General features: G+C 37.7%; 1 protein-coding gene across 1 annotated transcript in view; it reads left to right on the top strand.

Moving 5' to 3' along the window:
• Window positions 1–20,894, top strand: part of LOC124545982 (ubiquitin carboxyl-terminal hydrolase 8) — a 226,904-nt gene that overhangs the window by 180,868 nt on the left and 25,142 nt on the right. The window contains exon 13 of the mRNA XM_047124950.1: window positions 10,473–10,580. Within this exon, the coding sequence (XP_046980906.1) occupies window positions 10,473–10,580 (108 nt within the window). The remainder of the gene's footprint in view (window positions 1–10,472; window positions 10,581–20,894) is intronic.

Genomic DNA, 20,894 nt, shown 5'->3' with positions numbered 1-20,894 from the left:
CAGGTGCAGTTTGTTTGGGTTTCTGTTAATGTTGCTTGGTGGATGTTACAAAAAATGAGTGAAACTAAAAGTGAGAGTAGTGTCATCGAGCTGCTATTTGATGAAGTAGAAAAAAGGTCAGTAATTCAGAATATAGTGTTGGAACTATATAAAAATAAAATTTTGAGGTGGCAAGCACGGAAGAATTGGTTTTGATCTTCTGTGAGCGAAATGACTCAAGGTAAAAATATGAGTAAGAGAAACTTTATTGCTAACAAGTAACAAGGAATATTCAAGTCTACCTTCATTAAAAAACGTAGTTGGTAAATTTAGCCTGAACGTTATCTGCTGGTGAAGTGGGCCATCATTTGTGGATGCCATTTACACTTTTAAGCTTTCTCTCTAAAATGTCTTTGTGTTTCAATCCTTCTCTCATTCCAGCATGGTTGTGAAGTACTGTAGTCACTTTTACGATGTGACTGATCCACACTGATATGTAATAGGCTACGTAGTATTCTCCAAGTACTACAAATGATACCAAAAGTACACTCAACGTACATATGTGCTAAAATTAGCCAATATGTAAATAATAGTTTGTTCATAAATCAGCTGCTTTATGCCATAGGATCTCATTAAATTTTCCATCAGCCCAAATACTTCACCACGTGTGATCGTGTAAGGAAGTGTAATGTCATGATTTTCTGTTAAAGGTTTTTGTTTTGGGATGTCCTAAGACTTTGCAATGAGTTTTTAATATAGAATGGAACCTGAAAATTCCTGGTCACTGCCTTTTCTATAAGCATGAATGTCCACCCAGCCAAAAGGTAGAATTGCAAGGCACCAACAGCTTTAGGGAAACAATTTTTGTAAGTGAAGAATAAGAATGATGACAAACTGCCTATTGGCTTCTGTCTCGGGTTCTTCGGCCGATGTTCATCTATTGATTTTTTCTGACGTTTCCCCAGCACGAGTGGCTGGCATTGTCAAAGCTTCACCCTCCATTGCCGGTGGTGAACTGGAGGGTGAAGCTTTGACAATGCCAGCCACTCGTGCTGGTGAAACGTCAGTAAAATCATTAGATGAACGTCGGCCGAAGAACCCGAGACAGAAGCCAATAGGCAGTTTGTCAACAAGTGGCCACGAAAGCCTTAACAATTCTTTAATAAGAATGATGTTCTACAGTTTGTATTCTGACATGTTTACCATCAAGAGCTCTGATGCAATGATGAGGAAACATTGAGATATTTCAACCCATGTTTCTTCATCTGGTGTTAGCATCAGAATCTCTTTTAATTCTGACCAGATAACTTTGCATACCTATGAATTATCTCAGATATAATCAGTTTCCCAATTTTATATGAATAGTGTTGCCCCGCCACTAAACAACTGCTTGCAAAATATCTGAAACAGAAACGGACTGCGAGAAACTGCAGTGACTACTGATCTTCATCTGAATTGTCTTGAAATTTGACCATACCTTAGCATCCATCACCGAGCATTGCGTCGGAACTCAGCCTGACTATGAGAGTTGCTATTTGTCAAGCAGCCAGCAAGAGCAATCAATCCGTGAGTTTAGATAAATGAATAATTTGTAGACGCAGCTAATAAACTATGACCGAGCGAGGTGGCGCAGTGCTTAGTATACTGGACTCACATTCGGGAGGATGACGGTTCAAACTCGTGTCCAGCCATCCTGATTTAGGTTTTCCATGATTTCGCTAAATCGCATCAGGAAAATGCCGGGATGGTTCCTTTGAAAGGGCACTTCCTTCCCCATCCTTCCCTAATCCGATTGGACTGATGAGCTCTCTCCCCTCCTGCAAGATCAACCAACCAACCAATAAAGTATGTTTTTAATTTTCTTTTGAATTTATAGTGATTCTAAATTTCTTGTTTTATATCCGGTGAGAACTTCCTGGAGATGTCCCCACCTTTAATCCTAGATGAGAAGGCAAATTTGATGTGGAAATTACTTTTCTTCATTGTGTTATGCCAATAATGAAGTGAAATTGAAAATGATTTTTATTGATATCAACAAAGAGGTACACCAGCCAAAAAATTAGTCAATTTTTAGGGAACAGCACACTAATAACATGCAGCACCACGTCCAACTGTGATGATTACCTCCATTTGCTGAGAAAGAGTGTTCTCAGGTTGGTTTGTGTTGCCCTTATCCAGTTGAAACCTTTGATTGATGATTAAATCCCATAGAGCAAGCAAAATGTAGGGATATTGATTGTTAAGTTTCACTTACTGGTATACATAGAGCCAGACCTTTTCTGTAGAATTAAAATCAGATATGTATCAGGACAATCTGGGTGTGACATGCTGTTCGATTGTTTTTCAAATTGGGATCATATATTTTCAGCCATGAGTACACAGCTGTTGTCATCTTGGAAGCCACACTATACTAATCATGAAGATGTAGAAAAAAAGATAACAATAGATTACTGAGAATGTTAATATAAACATCCTGGTTCATGTTACAGTAACCTGAATCAGTGGACCCAAGCGATTGCACAAACCCCGCCCCCCAAAAAAAAAAAAAAAAAAATAAATAAATAAATAAAAAAAAAAATCAGGGAATCACCTCTGGCCTGAAGTATACCCTCCACACAATATGAGTTCAATGCCTTATTGGGCCACTATTTCCCTTGATGCCTTGCATTGTCTAGAAATAGGCAAAGTCACAACTCTTCAGATCACACTGCACAATTTCAGCCAGTTACTGTCCAATTTTTGTGTTGCGTCTGAAGGCATGCAGCTTTATGTGCAGCTGTTATCAGTGTCCCCTTGCAGGGTACTGAACTCCCGATGTCTGTTGGATCCAACTCCCTTCACTGTTTTCACTCTCAAGTTGGTTGAGACAGACCTGCATTCACTGACAACCATAATCCCTGTCAGCTTTGAAACTGATTGTCATTGACAAGGTGCAGCATTCAGCTCTGGTCCCTCTTGGTCAGAATCTTTTAATAAATGCTATTCTTATCACATATTCAAAGCTGCAAGTGGTATACCATTCCTTGTAGGCACTGTGGGCAGTTCGCATTGAACACCAACAAATCAGGCAACTTCGTTAACAGTCTAGTCCTGGGCACAACAAAACATGATGGCTTCTTTCTGCTATTCTCTTTTCAAACTATCTCGCTGTGAAATCCCATACAGTCAACTGCCATATACACACCATCTCACTGCCAAGGCTAACACCTGTGTTGGAAGATCCTGTGACTGCACGGTACCAGCACTACACCATCTACAGTGGTCCCAAGTGACCAACATGCACTTTTAAGGGTATGACTAATATTTTATCTGGTGAGTTTACATTTAAGAATTAAATTTGCTGTGAAATGAGTGCAAGAATTAAAAGATCTTTGAAGAGGCCTCTGCTGATCGTGTAAATCTGTACTTTACAAAATACTTTAACTGCTCATGTTCTCTGAATAAATTCGCCGCAGTTACAGTCACCCAGAAGATCATTTTGTAATATTAAGTGTGACTGTACAGAATCAGCTTGCTCCTAGTCTTCAAGGGAAACAGCATGAGATATTGTAATTGCAAAACGTACCAAATGATATTTCTCGGTTATTTTAACCATTTGTTGACTTTATTTTAATATAAATCCTTGTGGAATTTTACACTTAGTGTTTTATAAAGTGTATGACTGCTATTGTCCACCTCTGGCATTCCTATTTTATTGAAATTGTGTGCATGTCTCTTCATGAGCTTAATAGAACGGTTTGCTGCTGTAATCTAGTTGTAGGGCTATCCAGCTATCATATGGAATATGTTTGAATCAGTGCTCTGGCCTTTCCTGCAGATAATCATTGGCAAAAGCTAAAATTATAGGCAGATCGAAAGTCACAAATAAAAAATTGTTTGTTTTGTATTTTAGACAATTTTGGGAAAGGAAAATTGAAAATTGTACTGTTCTCCATATAAGTTCTTCTGATTACTACTCAGTAGTCTCCTGAACTTGCACATGTATTGACGAGATTCTAAGCCTATATGGCTTCTCGTAATGTTTATATAGTGTGGACACATTTGAAAATCAGACAAAAGAATGTAAATGTTATAGTTACACAACTAAAACAGAAAATGCATTACTCTCTTTTACTGTGCCTATTAGTACTTGCCTATCTTTTAAGCAGCTTAAAAGGACCTAGCCAGTTGTCTTGCAAAATGTATGCAAGGTAGTATATTTCATTAACAAGAGCAAATAATCACAAATACAAGGAAAAGAAATTATACATTTTATTTTGAGTTCACCCAGATTTTTGTTAGAAAGTAACTTCGTTTAGACATTTCGGCATTAATTAAATCACAACTGAAGATAATCAGTAATTTTTGGTTTGTGTAAGTTGCCACAGGTTCACAGGAGAGACTATCTAGAGGGTATTTGGGTTCAGTAGGAGGTGCACTAATGCCTAGTGCAAGTCTGTGTACCAGATCAAGAGACATAGAAGAATACTTGACAGATGTAGCATTACTGCCATTCAGCAACTGGCCTTCAGGCAGCTCAGAGTCATCAGTGAGAGAGGCAGTTGTAACTTTTGTTCCAGGGATGAGAAACTCTATAAACCCAACCTTTCTCGATGTGAGACCTGGATTTGGGATTGTCTGTTGTTCATGGCATGGCATCTGCTCATGTACAGTGCATTAAACAGTGCTGTGATACCTCATTGGGCAGTAAAAGTAGTGCCCCCTATGCTGTTTAGCTGGAACGAGATAGTTGCCCAATGTGTGGAAGAAAACCATCCTAATCCCTCTTGTGAAGCCAAGGAAGGTCTCTTCTTGCACATTTAGATATTACAACACTCCCCTTATGAACTGTATAGAAAACAGCCCTTGGAGCAAATGGTAAAATGTTTGCATGTTTCAGTTCCCAGCTCCAGACAGTTGCTTAGCTCTTCCCAATTTAGGCTCAGGAGGAGGAGGTATTTATCTGTGGATCACTTTTTGAATGATATTGGTATTATTCTGTCATTGATAACTTCACCCTTTTGGAAGCGGTTTTCCTACATAAGCATCACGTATTTTTCAATCTTGAGAAACCCTGTAGCACTAAGAGCCATAATATCTTCAGAAAGCTACACCACTGGGACATCACAGGATGTCTTCCCATTTTTTTATGGATCTTTCACATTACCGATTCAGATAAGGAGTTGAAATTGTTTGAGACAGGTCTGAACTAGATAACATGTCCTTCAGGTGAGCATTCTAAACATTACAACCTTTGCTATTGTCATTAATATCATTATGAGCCTGATTAGTATACTTTGGACTATTTTGTGGTTTTTGGATCCTCCTCGGAAGTTGCTGATATCCATACAGAGGTTGGAGGTGTGGACAGTGCACTATTTTCATGTTTTCACTATCAAAAACTTCATCCATTTCCACAGTTAGAGCTGCATTTACAAATCTACCAACGTTAGTTCTGAGGAACACCATTGTGAAGTTTTTGGTCCTTGTCTTTGATAAGAAAATCTCTTGGACATCACATCTGAGTGATCTAAAAGCACAGTAAATCAAGACACCTATCTTAAAGAGTGATATCCTGATAGAACAGGCTGGCTCCAATTTTATAAAGCCTTTGTGTGATGCACTTTCATTACAATTGCTGGTTGTAAGGACCAGCAAGAAACACATCTGTAAAGATATTAATGCCATCTACTATGAGGGTGATATGACTAGACACAGATGCAGACTGCAATAGAATCAAAACAAGCCCCATTTGAGCTTGTGCAGACAGTCAAGCATCATTTCCTTGTGTTCTACCAGGTACATAGGTTCTTGTCTGATACTCAAAATTATTGATTGACATTCTATCTGTTTCATCGGGCCAGCATGCAAATGGCTTTTGTAAATCATCCATATGCCAGAAAGTCATTCAATTTTTGTGCAAAGCAAGACCTAGTGATACTTAGTGTGGACTAGATCCCAATTTTATCTAGGAGTGAAGCTGACTGCCTCCCTGGATTTTCGTGAGTATGACCATTATTACGGCAGAATGTAAGAATCTAGTGCAAGTGAGAGTATAGAGAAAAGGTAAAGTTGCTCATGAAGTGAACTAAGGTTATCACAGACAATACTTGGATACATATAACGCCATATTGGGGTGTAAGAGAAATGATTGGCACTTTTACAGAGGACAAGGATTCGGGAGAAATATGTTCAAATTTGTAGGTAACTGAAATGAAGCAGGAAAACCAGCCAGGTGATCAGTGCTTTTATGGCTCAAACATAAATAAGTGACAGAAGCCAAGAAAACTTGACAGTAGCCATCTCACACCAAAATAAACCATCTAATATCTATGTTTGGACAAATTGGCTGTCAGGCACATAAAATTGAGTCAACTCTCTTCAGAAAATGCAAATCAGAAACTAGTCTTGTGTATATGAATGACCTTTCATTAGTAACATTACCAGATGCCAAGTTTGTTTGCATAAGATACAAACATTGCAATAAATAGCAAATCAAGTGTAGTCTTAGAAATATCAGCTAATAAAATATTTGTGAACATTAATCATTGTTTCCTAGCCAATTCTTTGTCACTAAACTTTGAATAAACATGCTACATGTAGTTCAGAACTTGTAAGGAGTGTCCCACGAGTATATGCCTAACATATGGCGACAAGCAGATAGAAGAAGTGGACAGTGTTAAATTCTTGGGATTACAGCTTGATAATAAATTCACCTGGCAGGAGCACACCACAGAACTGCTGGAGTGTCTAAACAAATATCTTTGCAATGCGAATTCTTTCAGACATAGAGGATATAAAAATGAAAAAGCTGGCATACTATGCTTACTTTCACTCCATTATGTCACATGGGATTATTTTTTGGGGTAATTCATCAAGACAAGCTAAAGTTTTCCAGGCACAAAAACATGCAATAAGAGCTATATTTGGTGTGAACTCAAGACATAGAGGATATAAAAATGAAAAAGCTGGCATACTATGCTTACTTTCACTCCATTATGTCACATGGGATTATTTTTTGGGGTAATTCATCAAGACAACCTAAAGTTTTCCGGGTACAAAAACATGCAATAAGAGCTATATTTGGTGTGAACTCAAGAACATTCTGCAGATGTGTGTTTATGAAATTAGGGATACTAATTACTGCTTTCCAATATGTTTATTCCTTAATGAAATTTGTCATTAAAAATATATCACTTTTTCAAACCAATAGCTCAGTTCATGGAATCAATACTAGGAATAAGAATAGGCTTCACAAGGATTTAAAGTCACTTACTCATTTACAAAAAGGTGTGCATTATTCAGGAACACACATTTTCAATAACTTACCAGAAGCCATAAAAAGCTTAGCAACTGGTGAAATTCAGTTTAAGAGAAGCTGAAAGGATTTATTGGTGGCCAACTCCTCCTACTCCATTGACGAATTTCTTAGTAGAACCAACAAATTTATTTATTTATTGTTGTGTGTGTGTGTGTGTGTGTGTGTGTGTGTGTGTGTGTGTGAAGTACAATCTACATTGTGCTCCATTTCAGTGCAGAAGTGCGTTCATTGCAAATAAGTATTGTAGTAGTTCTATTACATGTTTATTACCTTATAAATCAAAAAAATATATTTTTTAAATTTTAAATTCAGTGCATTAATGCGATCTTAGAAAATTAGTGTTGTAAAATGATCCTTTCATATAGTATTCATTTTAAAAAAATAAGATAAAAAGGAGAGAGAGAGAGAGAGAGAGAGAGAGAGATGATTATTCTACTTGGGACCTGTGGAATGTTCATTAGTTTACTTGTTTTAGTTGTAAATATTTGTCACGTATTATTGTTTTTCTGACATGTTCTACATTCTGGAGGACCTCCTCACTGTGGATAAATTGGAATTAAAGTAAATCTACTCTAACCTAATCATCACACAATGTTCCTTCCATGTAGTGAAGCAGCATCAAGTAAAATTTGACATACAACATGAGACTAAAATCATCTTCCAGCCACCTAAGAAAATGAAATAGATGTTACATCCTGTGCAGAGTAGGTTTGGCTTCAGAGTCCCAGGCGAGTATAATATTCTGTAAGAATGTAGCAGTAGCTACGTAGGAAAGTCTGTTTGAATTGTTTCCCACTGTTGTACTGAATATCAACACATATCAAGTTTCGAAATCTAGCCTTATAAATTGGCACCAAAACTTGTTTTAGAAGATACGGACGGATTCTAGCCCACACTTCAAACTACTGAGGCTCGGTCATCAAAGAGGCTGTATAAATTAGAATGTGTGTGAACAACTTTAACAGAGATAACAGGATTCCCACTCATCAATGTGTGTTAATAGGTGCTTGACACTACAGTCTGCATAGGAATGTATCCCATATTATACAAGGTCTTTTCAGAAAATTCTGGAACTTTGTTCACAAGATTTTTCTTCCCTTACCTTTTACTTATTGTGCATGGTCTCCTTCAAAATACTCTCCTCCACAATTGATACACCACTCGCAATGCTGTTTCCACTTCTGGAAGCAGTCTTTGTGTGCCTACTGAATTCCGAAGCGCCATCTGCAAGTTTTCTTTTATGTCATCTATTGTTGCAAATCTTTGTCCTTTCAATGGGGTTTTCAACTTTGGAAATAAAAAAAGAAGTTCATAGGGGCCAGGTCTGGAGAGTATAGAGCAGCACAGTGGTTTCATTTATTGAGCATGAATGTGTAGAAGTGTTATCATGTGCAAGGACTGTGAATTGTCTTGCCACATTTCAGGCTGTTTCCATTTCACATTTCCTCACAGGCATTGCAACACGTCCCAACACTACAATCAATTAACAGTTTGTCCCTGTGACATGAATTGATGATGAACTAATCCTTAAAGTCCAAGAAAATTATCAGCATGTCAGCATGGCTTTGACATTTGACCTGACCTGAAGAACATTTTTGTCTTGGAGAACCTTTTCAGACCCATTGTGATGATTGAACCTTAGTCTCAACATCATAACCATAGAGACATGTCTCATCAATAGTTATGATACTCTTTAGGAACATGTCATTCTCATTTGCTCAATCCAAAAGCTCTTCACAAATTGTGAGGTGAAAGTCTTTCTGGTATTGACTCATGAGCCATGGGGCAAATTTGGCAGCAGCACAATGCATTCCAAGATGCTGTGTCAGAATTTCATGACATGTTCAAACTGAAAGGTTACATTCTTCTGCAGTCTCTCAGACAGTCAGTCTTCAAATGGTACACACAATTCCGTTGACATTCCTCTCATGAGCGTCATTGGCAGACATCTGAGGGCGTCCTGAATAAGGGTCATCTTTAACTTTCATCCAGCCTTTTTTAAACCATGTGAACCATTCGTAACACTGAGTACGGCGTTAAGCACTCGTCACTGTAGGCTTTCTCCATCATTTGGCGTGTCTCTGTAAATGTTTTCTTGAGTTTCATGCAACATTTAATGCAGACACATTGCTCCTCTAACTCTGCCATCTCAAAATTCAAAAACTGTGTGACACAATGCTGTACTCCATACACCACTGAACCATAAGTGAGTTTCGCTCCAACATGCCATTGGTGCAAAATTACGAATGTTCCGGAATTTTTTGAACACACTTCGTACATCATGATTTCTGTTCAAAAATCCACAGTCGGACCAAAAGTGACATTTCATCATTCACTTCAATGGAATATCTGGTCACAGTGGGCACTTCTACGCCAGTGCATTTGAGAACATTTAATACAACAAATATGTTGTGAAAGACTTGTTGTTAAACTGAGCAGCTCTTCTCCCCTGATGCTATTATTAGGATGGCCATCTCTAAAAATTCAACAGATAAATCAGGTATTCACATCTTCATTATTGCCTAGTAATGTTAATTTTGTTGTATGGTTATCCATATTACTCTTAACTTCGGTAAGTATTAAGTAATATAAATTCAGTGATTTTCTTCCATTGAGCATGTTCAAGGAAAAAATCCATTTGTATATCAGTGTTACATAACAACAATTGCAAACACCTTCAAAACTCTCCAACCATATCATAAGTTAATTTTTTGTCAGCGTTGAAATTAAAGCACTGAATGGATTCAGTTTCATACAACCATACTGCCTAGGGCATTACTATATACTGGCTGTGTATTTTGCCACTGAGAAGTTGTATTTCACCTTAAACGTGTTTATTATAATTACTTGAAATAATTCGTGTATCTTGTCAGAGTTTAGATATTTACTAATTTTTGCTGCATGTCTTGTCAGTAGTTTTTCTTGCTTTTGAACTTCCACATAAAAAGTTTCACACATCTTACTCTGGTGGTTCAACCTTCAGACAATAAACGTGTAGCAGGACATTGTAATATAAATGCACAAGGAGGTATTTTGTATCATGGGATGTCAATAGAGATTAAAACTTGTTATAATTTTGAATCTTGGTATCTGTATCTCTGAATTTGATAATTATTTTTTGAAAATTATAGAAAACTCTTTATAATTATGGGGTAGCTTTCCAGTACTGTTAGTTCTGTTTCTTCTGTTTTAGGCAGTGGTTGGACGTTTCCGAGAGCAGTTTCGAACATCTCAACAACAAGATTCAAATGAATTCCTCACTGTACTTATGGATTGGCTACATGAAGATTTAAAGAAGCTGGTAATATTTCTATCTGTTATACTGTTTCTGTTGACAACCAGTTTTTAATGTTTATTTCTGTTACACTGTCTGAAGTTAGTAATTTTGTACTCCTTCATTTAATTCTTACACACCAGCTTCTCTACAGCATGTACTTACTTTCTGACTGCAACAGGCCATCAGCTTACTTTCATTGTTCATTTCTGTCTTGCTGACAATCCTCTCTGCCACTTCTAACTTCTCTGGTGCTGTATATCGTCAGTTCATTGTCTTGTCTTCTTGTTTTTCATCATATCCTCATACAAAATTTTCACTGACTATCTTAATTAACTAATCAATTATCTTTCTTTTATCCCTTTCCTTTGTTTTCACTGATGGATGATTACTACTGTCCACAAGCTATTCGAGCATTGTTGGAGATTTGGAGAAAGTCATTGTCATACAATGTTTCTCTGCCTCCCCCCCCCCCCCCCCCCTTTTCATATTTTTCTTAGTTTTGAGTAATCACTTAATGATTGAAGTGGATGACTGACCATTGAGTTAATATGATACGGTGCATTGTCCCACTGGAGTTACACTATTTTTTCCACTAGTCTCAGTGCCTTAGTAAAGCAAATAATTGTCGAAGCTCCTATCAAAATGTAGCAGTGCTGCAAAACATGATGGTTCCAGTACTTGTATGGACAGGCAATCCAGGCACAATTTTTACATCTGCAACCATCACTTCCATGCAAAACATGAGCAAAATGGTCCTCATTAGTCTTCTGCATAAATGATGATCCAAAACAACTACAAAATGCACACTTTGTCATTCAGTATAATTTTCAGCTGTTGTTCCCTAGAACTCCAGCTGTGTTGGCAGACAAAAAGAAAAAAAGTTGTATGCCATACTAATTTGTGCCCTCAGCCACTATTACTTATTAACAGAGAATAGCTGTCAACAGTTCCATTCTAAAATCGTATGTTACTGCAGTTTACATATTGACATTATCATCATTTATGTAGAAACTGCTAGCAAACCGTGAGATGACCATTGCAACGATACCATCACACATATTGGTAATACAGTCGGTGGACAAAAATATGGAAATACCAAAAATGTAACATGTTACCATGCTAAATACACTGTAAGAAAGCCTTTGGAACCCACAACAGCTCCAGACATTTGGGAGGGGATAAATATAGGGAATCTTACACAATTCTTCCTGCAAAATAGTGGCAAGTTCAGATAATAACGATGGAGGCGGACAGCGAACATACATCCTTCTTTCCAAAGTAGACCACAAAGACTCAATAATGTTGAGATCTGGTGACTTTGGTCACCTGGGGAGATGTGCCAGTTTACACTCTTGCTCACAGAACCAGTCCTGGGTGATGTGATCTGTGTGAACAGGGACCTGTCATCTTGAAACGTACCATCACCATTACGAAACAAATACAGTAAACCCCGTTATTTTGATATCTGATACACCGATAACTCGGTTAATCAATACTAGACATTTGGTTCTTGCTGAAGTATGTCAACAAATCTACTGCTTAAATTGAATTTTGGTCAATTCGTACTACAAACTACAATTTTGTGCCCATATTATTATTCCATATCTTATTCTTTGTCCAGACTCAATAAGCAAGTACATATGTAGTGCTGTCCACTACAGTATTTTATGTTATGAATTTCACTTAATTTTTCTCAATAATCCACTGCACCCCTTTGTAACAATGACCTGATCACTTGCTGCTCAAGTGTCACTACCACAGTGTAACAGTGTAAGACGCAAGGGCGTGGGAAGCACAGGGTCTGTCGGCAGACCGTATACAGTGCGCGAGATGCAACAATCCTGAGAGCTCTTTGTTTCTCTTCATGAACTGTGAATTAGTTTTTCAGAACACTTTCAGATCTCGAAGTCTACTCTCTCTCTCATCAGTAATAAGTTCAAGGCGGAAAAGAGAGAGAAATCTGGCTAGCATTTGTGACAATCTCTTCCATCTCATAAAGCATTTGGCAGGAAAACATTTCCATGACAACGCATTGGTGCAGAATGAAGTGACTTTTGAGGCTCTGGATGTTGGTAGCAGGCTCCTATGAAATGGGTAGACAGTTGGCATTGCACTGCTATGATAAATGCCTCAGCAATATCCTCCCCACTCACGAACACGTGATATTTTATACATAATCATTATGTTCGTAGTATCGCACATAACAACATTTTACATTTTAGCGGTATACATTTCCCTCATAGGTTTATATATACATCTTCCATTTCAATAACAACTTTTTGTTTTCTCTAGAACAATCTTTAGCTGAGTATCTCTTTATTCTATTCTCACTTTACTTTGGTATCAAGACCTGAGTGTTTATTCGTGATTTAGTAAGATTGGCTAGTATTTAGGAATCATGAGGACTCTTTCCTTATTTCTAATTTAGGTGTTTATGACACTTGATTAATCTATTTTCTAGTCTTATTCTTTGTGCTACCTTTTCATTAGTATGTACTAGTTCTATTATTTTTTGTAGTTTGGAGGAACTCTGGGAAAAAGGAAAGCATTCTTTTTGACACTTATTTATTTACATGAAATGTAATAATGCTAGTTTTGTATAGAATTCACACTTTCTAGGATAATTCCTATAAAATGTGTGACTTCTGTCACAATACTGTCCCCTTCTGCTAGGATCAGTACGTATACCTTACTTGAGTGTTGACCTTTTGAGTGCTCTTCCTCTTTCCATTCTGGTTGGTACGCCCCTTTATAAAACATTCCTATTTTTTAGGCCACAGGTCATCCTATCTCCATGTAGGTACGCCTGCCCTGTATACTCAGTAAATTCCGGGTACGCCCCCTTTATCTTTTCTGAGTAGGCCTCACTGTCCATTAGCCTAGTGTACACTTCTATGTATAACCTAATCAAGTATTTTCTGGTTAAGATATAAATCTGTCTCAAACTTCACTTTCACTTCTTAATACATCATCTATTCCCTAGAGTCCTCCTCTTCTACTCAACTTCTATACTCTTAGTAGATACTATGTCTACCTATAATACAAGTCCCACTATCCTACTATTCATCACTTTATCAGAGTATTTATTATAATGACTTTTCTTAAATGACTATCACGATCAATGCCACTCTTGCTTACATTCTCCTTCTTTGCTCACGCCTCTTCCTTGCCTATCCCATGCTCATTACTGCTTTATAGTTATTCCGCAGACTCACATGCTCTTTTCTCTCTTTGCACGTGAGTTCATTGCCATTATTCTTTCTTTATATACCCCTCTTTGTATATATAAAATTGTAAAAAAATGATGTAGAACCATCATAAAAATGATGTGTGCATATCTCCAGATGTACACATATCTTTCCCCCTACAACACTTGGCAGTTTCTCACATCATGACAGGTTTGTTGTCTGTAATTTCAAAGTTTGTGTATAAGGGTATTCTTGTGTGTATGCGGATGTGTGTTCATGTAGTCTGATTCTTCAGCCTTCTTATCTAAAGATAAGATATAGGTTATTAGAAACCATGGAAACAAGGAAGGACTTCAGCAATAGAAGTTAGTGAATATGGAAAGAGGGAAAAAATAGATAGTTCCTCAAATGAGAAGTAAGAAAGTAAAAAAATAGATGTGGTTGCTAATATCAAAGAAGAGAAAGAAGATAGCCTCAAAGACAGGAAACCCTTCCCACCTCTCTTCTCCAGGATCCTCTCTTCATAGGTACTTGAGTGAGACGCCAGAGGAGGTTTGGTGTTAAATCGTCTCCTACAGAATGGACATCCCCACCTTCACCCTTGAGGTCCCAAAGGAAATCTTAGCAACCCTATGGAAACGGCAAGTTATGAAGAATCAGACACACATGTTTGTGACGGTTGTTTGAAAGGTGTGATGTATGTTTTGTGTTAGCCATGATTTATGTGTTCTCGTAAACCATGCTTTTATCTATGCAACCAACCCTTTCAAAATTGATACAAACCCTTCCATCTATACCACATCTCACAAAAGGTATAAAGTATTCCATACAAAATAAAAAATCTATACACTACAGTATATTAGTTGTTCAACTAGTCACATTATTGTATTTTCTACAAACATAATATTCCATTTATTTTATTTTCATGTCAATACCAATTTCCTTCTTATTCTGTGATTCACCTGGATAGTTTTCTACTTGATTGTTATATCCGGTTTTCTAAGTAATAAAATTATTGGAAAGATTTTAGGAATAGATGACAGAATAGTTTAAGATTTTAAAGGAATTCGGTGCAGGAAAACTATTTTGGAAGAAACACCAAAAACAACTCGGGATCCGACAGTCATCACTCTGCCTGTTAACACAGAATGTTAACATTCCTGGGGGATATATGACTTCTCCCGGGTCCTATGGATCTGATATTACCTTTTCTCGTGCACTGGCAGACCAGTATTTCTCTTTAAAATTCTTTCGGAAGTTTCCCCAAGAAGAAAAATTCTCGATATTTTGCGGTTCCCCATTCTGATGCCTCTCCTAGTAGGTACCCCATAGCAAATTCGATCTTTTTAGTATCTTCCCAATTCTTTGGCAAAGCTTGATTGAATCCTTCCACAAAATGGGTCGGATGTACTTAACTGTCTGGCTTAAATTTAGGAAATTGCCTGGATAATCTGGAATTTGCCCCCCATTGTAGATCAGTCATTACTTCACTAGTTAATACTACATTATGTGAAGTTACCCCTTTGTCTGCTTTATTCTGGATAAGTTTGAATTCTCTCCACAGGTCATCTATAACTTTCTTGGTATCACTAAGTTCAGAAGATAAAATAGGAGATACGTTTACGGATGTTACTTTCTCAGAAACTTTCCGATCTATAAGTTCTGCCACCTGTTCCTCCAAATTATTTATATTTATGATATCAGAGTTCGGTAATTCCTCTTTGAAGTTCCTTTCCACATTACCCACTCTTGTATTTACACTTGTAATTTGTGATTGGATAATTGGCATCAAGTTATCTTGCTTATCGACACTCTCTCTCAAAATACTCAACCCTTGCTTTACAGCATTGAATTTAACATTGTACACATTTTCAAAGGATCCTAACTTTTCATTAATCTCTGATTCCACACTATTTCATTTGTCTTCAATATTCAATTCTAGCCTTTTTGTTAAATCCTGAAATTTATCATTCTGTTTCAGACTAAAGTCAGTGAACAGTTGATTGACATGAATGTTCAAGGAATGAGTTAATTCATTCTTTAAGTCTAATTTCAAATCCTCTACTTTACTATTTAAGGTGTCAAATTCATTCTTTAAAGCCTCCATGCCTTCGCATATATTACTAAATTCTTCGCTCTGTGAGTCAACTTTGGCACTTAACAAAACCATATTGGTTGCTTGATTATTTAAGGTTTCACTCTGGTTATTTAGAACTTCACTCTGAGCATTTAAACTAGAATGTACTAAACCTAGCTCTGTACTTAGAGTTGCATTTGAGCATTTGAAGCTTCACTCTGGGCATCTAATTTAGAATTTAAAGTTTTGATCAGATTTACTAACTCAGACCAGTCAGGTCCTTTTTGCTAACTTTCATAGCCTTGGCTTGCTGTATGTTATCCATACTCCTGTAGGCTGCAAACCTTGTAAGCATTTAATGCTAATTGTAATTATAATAAATACACAGTAAAGATTCACTCCACAGTATTCAGTACACTTGTTATTACAGTAATTAAGTTTTGTTTCACACTCAACTAGCATAGAGTTCTCGCTGCATAAATGAGTGGATGTGTGTAAGCAGGTCAGCACCGGTGAACAGCAACTTGTGCCAGTGGTCTCAGATGTTGGTTTCTGCGTCTGCGTCCCCGTGATGCGTGGGAGAGCTGTATACTCCCCGCCGCACTGAATCTTCTTATTCGGACTGTTCTAGGCATATTTCTTCTTGGTCTTTAACACGTTGAGATTTTCTGCTTAGTATGCTCGGTTGCTTTGGCAACATATGATAACTTTTCCTCTCGTTTTCGTCTCGAAATTCCTGTTTTCTTCCGTCCTTTCACACAGGTCACCATGTTCTAACGGTTTGGACAACTTAAAGTGTTGAAGTATGCATGCAAACTTCCACTTCTTTAATGAGATGACTTATTTGAGATGTTCGGCCGACCTTCCTTGCTGGTTAGCCTGCCGCTGCAAACTCTTTTTCTCTTCTTCTCCGAAGTGTGTTACTAGTTACAGGAATTTCTCAAGACTTTTGCTGCTTATAAAAATAAGTAGATGTACAAAGTTTCATTTGATTCTACCAACGATGTATATTTGAACTTCAGACATTTTACAAAATCCCACTCTTCACATAAATAAATACGGGTTAGTGTCACAACGTCAGATATAAAGTTAATTTACATGTAAGAGAAGGTTGGCTTAATAACCATGTTCATTCTCAACATGGATCCAAATATATATCTTCCCTTCAACAACACTAAGACAAAAGTTTTTTTCACGTTACTATAACAATGGTCAAAACACAATTAGAACAGAGTAGCATAAACACTCCGTGGTTCTTCTGTCCACTTTCACTAAACTTCCATGGATTGATCGGCAAGTACTTGTTGGTGCAGTTCGGCCGCTGCATCTCCATTCTGCTCGCAACTCATTTCCAACCTGCACACACAAACATGTGACATGCTGTAGGTAGGATTCCACTTTCTCACACTCGTATCTAAAATATTGTGTGTTTGAGATGGTAGAAGGCCGAGTGGTTCTAGAATTTATGCAGAAGTTCTTGAATCACTACAACCTGTCAGCATTTGCTTAGCTTTCTTCAAAAGGTTCTTATTCAAAGCCATGGTCAAACCTTCATAGACCAAGTTTTTTCTCGTTAATGGTGTATGATAGTCACTCATGAAGCCAAGTCATTTGTAGCCATACTTCAAGTGTATGAAAGCCTGAAATCAGCTGTCATTGTCTTCAAGACTGACACAAGCAAGAGAATGATTTTGAACTATTGCACTAGTGAGAGGCTTTAAAGCAGAAGAATGTGAAGAAGATGAAGAAGTCCAGAGCGCTAGATGAAAGACGTCCATCACCCAGCAAGTTTATCAATTGAAGGCCAAAAACTCATGGACACTGTCCAGGAGGGTCCCTAAATGCATGGAATTAATGAAGAAATTACTTCTCTCACAAAGGAATTTTGACTGGCTATCATTGATTGATTTTAATTGTTTGTTTGACAAAACACTGAGTATTTTTTGGCAGATAAAATGTCACTGTGCATACCCAGTGCTGTCATTTTTATTTTGGGAGCTTTAATGTTTTGTTGTTTTATGTTTCTTGTCCTAACTGGCGCATTGACTTGCCTGATAAGTTCATGTGTATGGGAGAAGAAACAAAAATATGCAGTTAATTTGAAGCTCAAGTCAATTTGTTAATAAACATAGAAACCCTTTAGCTAAAAATGGCTCTTATTTTCACAGTTTTCCTATTTACTTACTCTTCAGATCATAAATCCTGTAAAGGGGACAATAACTTGCTGTTCATTCAAAATTAGAGTTAATAACACATTCAGAAATACAGAAGTCTTTACATGTTTTTGTCAGCTTACCTATTCACTTAACCTTCACATCTCAAAATTTGTCAGGGAAAAAAATGCTAAAACAGTCTCTGGAAATTGGAGAATTTAGCTTTGAGCAGCTTGTGGCAACACTGAGAACAATTCAATTAATAGCTTTGTATATATTCTGTTGTTTTCAATCAAAATGATTGGAAGTGGTATCGGATATATTGCTTCCCCCTACTTATACCTCCCGAGGAGATCACGAATGTAAAATTAGAGAGATTCGAGTGTGCATGGAGGCTTTCCGGCAGTCGTTCTTCCCGTGAACCATACGCGACTGGAACAGGAAAGGGAGGTAATGATAGTGGCACGTAAAGTGCCTCCACCACACACCGTTTGGTGGCTTGCGGAGTATAAATGTAGATGTAGATTAATAGATTCCGTTTTTTATAATGGTTAATAAATATATTCAGTGTTCCTATATGGAGCCATTGTTACTGCAGGCATTCAGCAACGAAACTTTTCTTCAATTTTTCAACTCAAAAGTTCAGGAAGGTGCTGGAACTGTGAAATTGTTAAGACACGGGAGTTTGGTAAACTCATCGTGGTGCTCTTTGCACCATGTACGTACACAGTGAGCTGTGTGTCATTGAGTTGTACTGTCACTAGATGCCATTGGGCTGAGGAAAAACAAACTGCATGTGGGAGTGGACGTGATCTCAGAAGATGGATGCGTTCTTGTGTTGATTCATTGTACCTTTCAGAATGACGATATCACCCACTGGAATACAACAAAAACATTCCCTAGAACATAACACTCTAATGATTGTTGCAGGATGTTTGCTTTGAGACATTTACACCATACACTCCAACAATCATCTGTCCGATGGAGCATAAAATGTGATTCTTATGCAAAGGCCACCTTTCACAACCCAGTGGACGTCCAGCTAGAGTGTTGGTATGCAAATTGCAGCCATTTTTGCCAAAGAATAGCAGATAATATGGGTGGCATGAACCAGACACATGCTGCAGTGTTCCATACACAGCAACATTCACTGAATGGTTATTGAGGAGAAGACACTGTTGTAAGCACTTGGATCATCTGGGTGGTCAGTTGCTTGACAATTACAGTTCTGTTTCCCCGTGCACATCTTCGCAGCCATCGTTCATCCACCATCTATTGCCTGTGTTGAACCACAGTTGCCTTAGCGCTGGTTTTGGATTACGCCATTTTGCCATCCACACTATACTCTAACCACTGCGGTACATGAACATTTTACAAACTTGGCCATTTCTGAAATACTTCCACCCTTGCCAGTCATAAACTCTTTTGGACATTAGATAAATTGTTGCATTTCCACATTACGACAACAACTGCACTGTTTTCCACATCCCCCAACACACTTCATATACCATCCACTGCTAGTGGTGCCTCCTGCCATCTGTGAGTGGTTATTGTACATAGATGTCGAACATAGGTGGTTATCACATTAATGTGACTGGACTATGTAATACCATCACACTATATAGTTGCATTTGCAAGTGTACTTGTATTCACTGATGGAATTCTGATTTGTAACAAATGAGAAAATAATTTAGTCATAAGATTTTGTTTGGACAGTGTAGTCATGTAAATTCAGTTATGAATCACTTCCATTAAAACTTTTTTTTTTTAATGCATCTGAAGAGAGAAAAATTTCTCCACTTTGGTGCAAACGTAACAAATCGTTAATAGAAACTGTTTTGGGAAAAGGTTATATTGCCACTCATCGTACCAATGTAGGAGGAACAGGCCTGGCCTCTTGAGAAACATTGAGTTCTTTCCAGGTGTTAATAGGTTGTGGGCCAGCTAGCTGGGCACAGACAGTACTGTATGCCACAACACCACAAATCCTGCCCTCCTTTCAGTGACAGGGAGTCCCACAAGTCTCACTCTGCTGTCTCCACCAACAGTGGAAATGAGGGACTTAATCCTCTGAGTGGCAAGCGGACTGCGCTGTTATTCCCAGAATTGTGCACCTCAGCCATTCCGCAACTCCTGGGGAAACAAACTACAAGGTTCCCACGAATCTCGTTGTCGAAACTGACATAACTTCAGACAACACCTGCACTTTTTATGAAATACAGCATTCAGAATCAAGTTCGGTAATCAGGGTAAAAAAAAAAAAGTTATGAGAATAGTATGACGCGCGTATCTCCTGTCATAACAAGGAGCAGATAGTGTTAGCTTATTAATGGAAGGAGACAAGCTGGACTGCTTGTAACCTTTCAGATGAGGTGTTGAGTTGCAGACAGACACAGTGAAAAGACTGTTACACTAACAGCTCTTGTCCACCTCCGGCAGCTGAGACTGGTCATGTGTGCCTGAGATGTGCTTCCTTGTGTGAATATGGGTGTGTTTACTTTTTGAAGAAGGCTTTTGCTGAAAGCTAAATATATAAGTCTTTTTGTTGTCTGTCTGCTAGTCAGTGTGAGTGAGTGGTAATCTACCTTGTTGATGTTCCAACCTGGAGTTTCCATTGTTTAATAGAAACTTTTATCTTTCAATCACCGTATGCCTTACCCTTAAAAAAATCTTAAACATAACAATGGTTGTCTCTTTTGTATTGCCCCTACATGTCAATGCACATGAATCTATTTTAAATTGAGGGAATAAAAGCTTTTTGTGAATGATTCTAATATATTTCTCTGTGTCATTCTGTTAATAGTGGGAATATTTAGTTTGCATTGAACGGTATCCTGAGTATTTTAAGGCTCCAGTAGACAAATGTCACACACATTCTTCAAACAAGAACACAGGCATTTGAGGAGCAGTTTTTCAAAAA

Source organism: Schistocerca americana, chromosome 1 (assembly GCF_021461395.2).
Source record: "Schistocerca americana isolate TAMUIC-IGC-003095 chromosome 1, iqSchAmer2.1, whole genome shotgun sequence".
Lineage (NCBI taxonomy): Eukaryota > Metazoa > Arthropoda > Insecta > Orthoptera > Acrididae > Schistocerca > Schistocerca americana.
The sequence above is the reverse complement of the archived record's forward strand: the minus strand, read 5'-3'. Positions and strand labels throughout refer to the sequence as shown.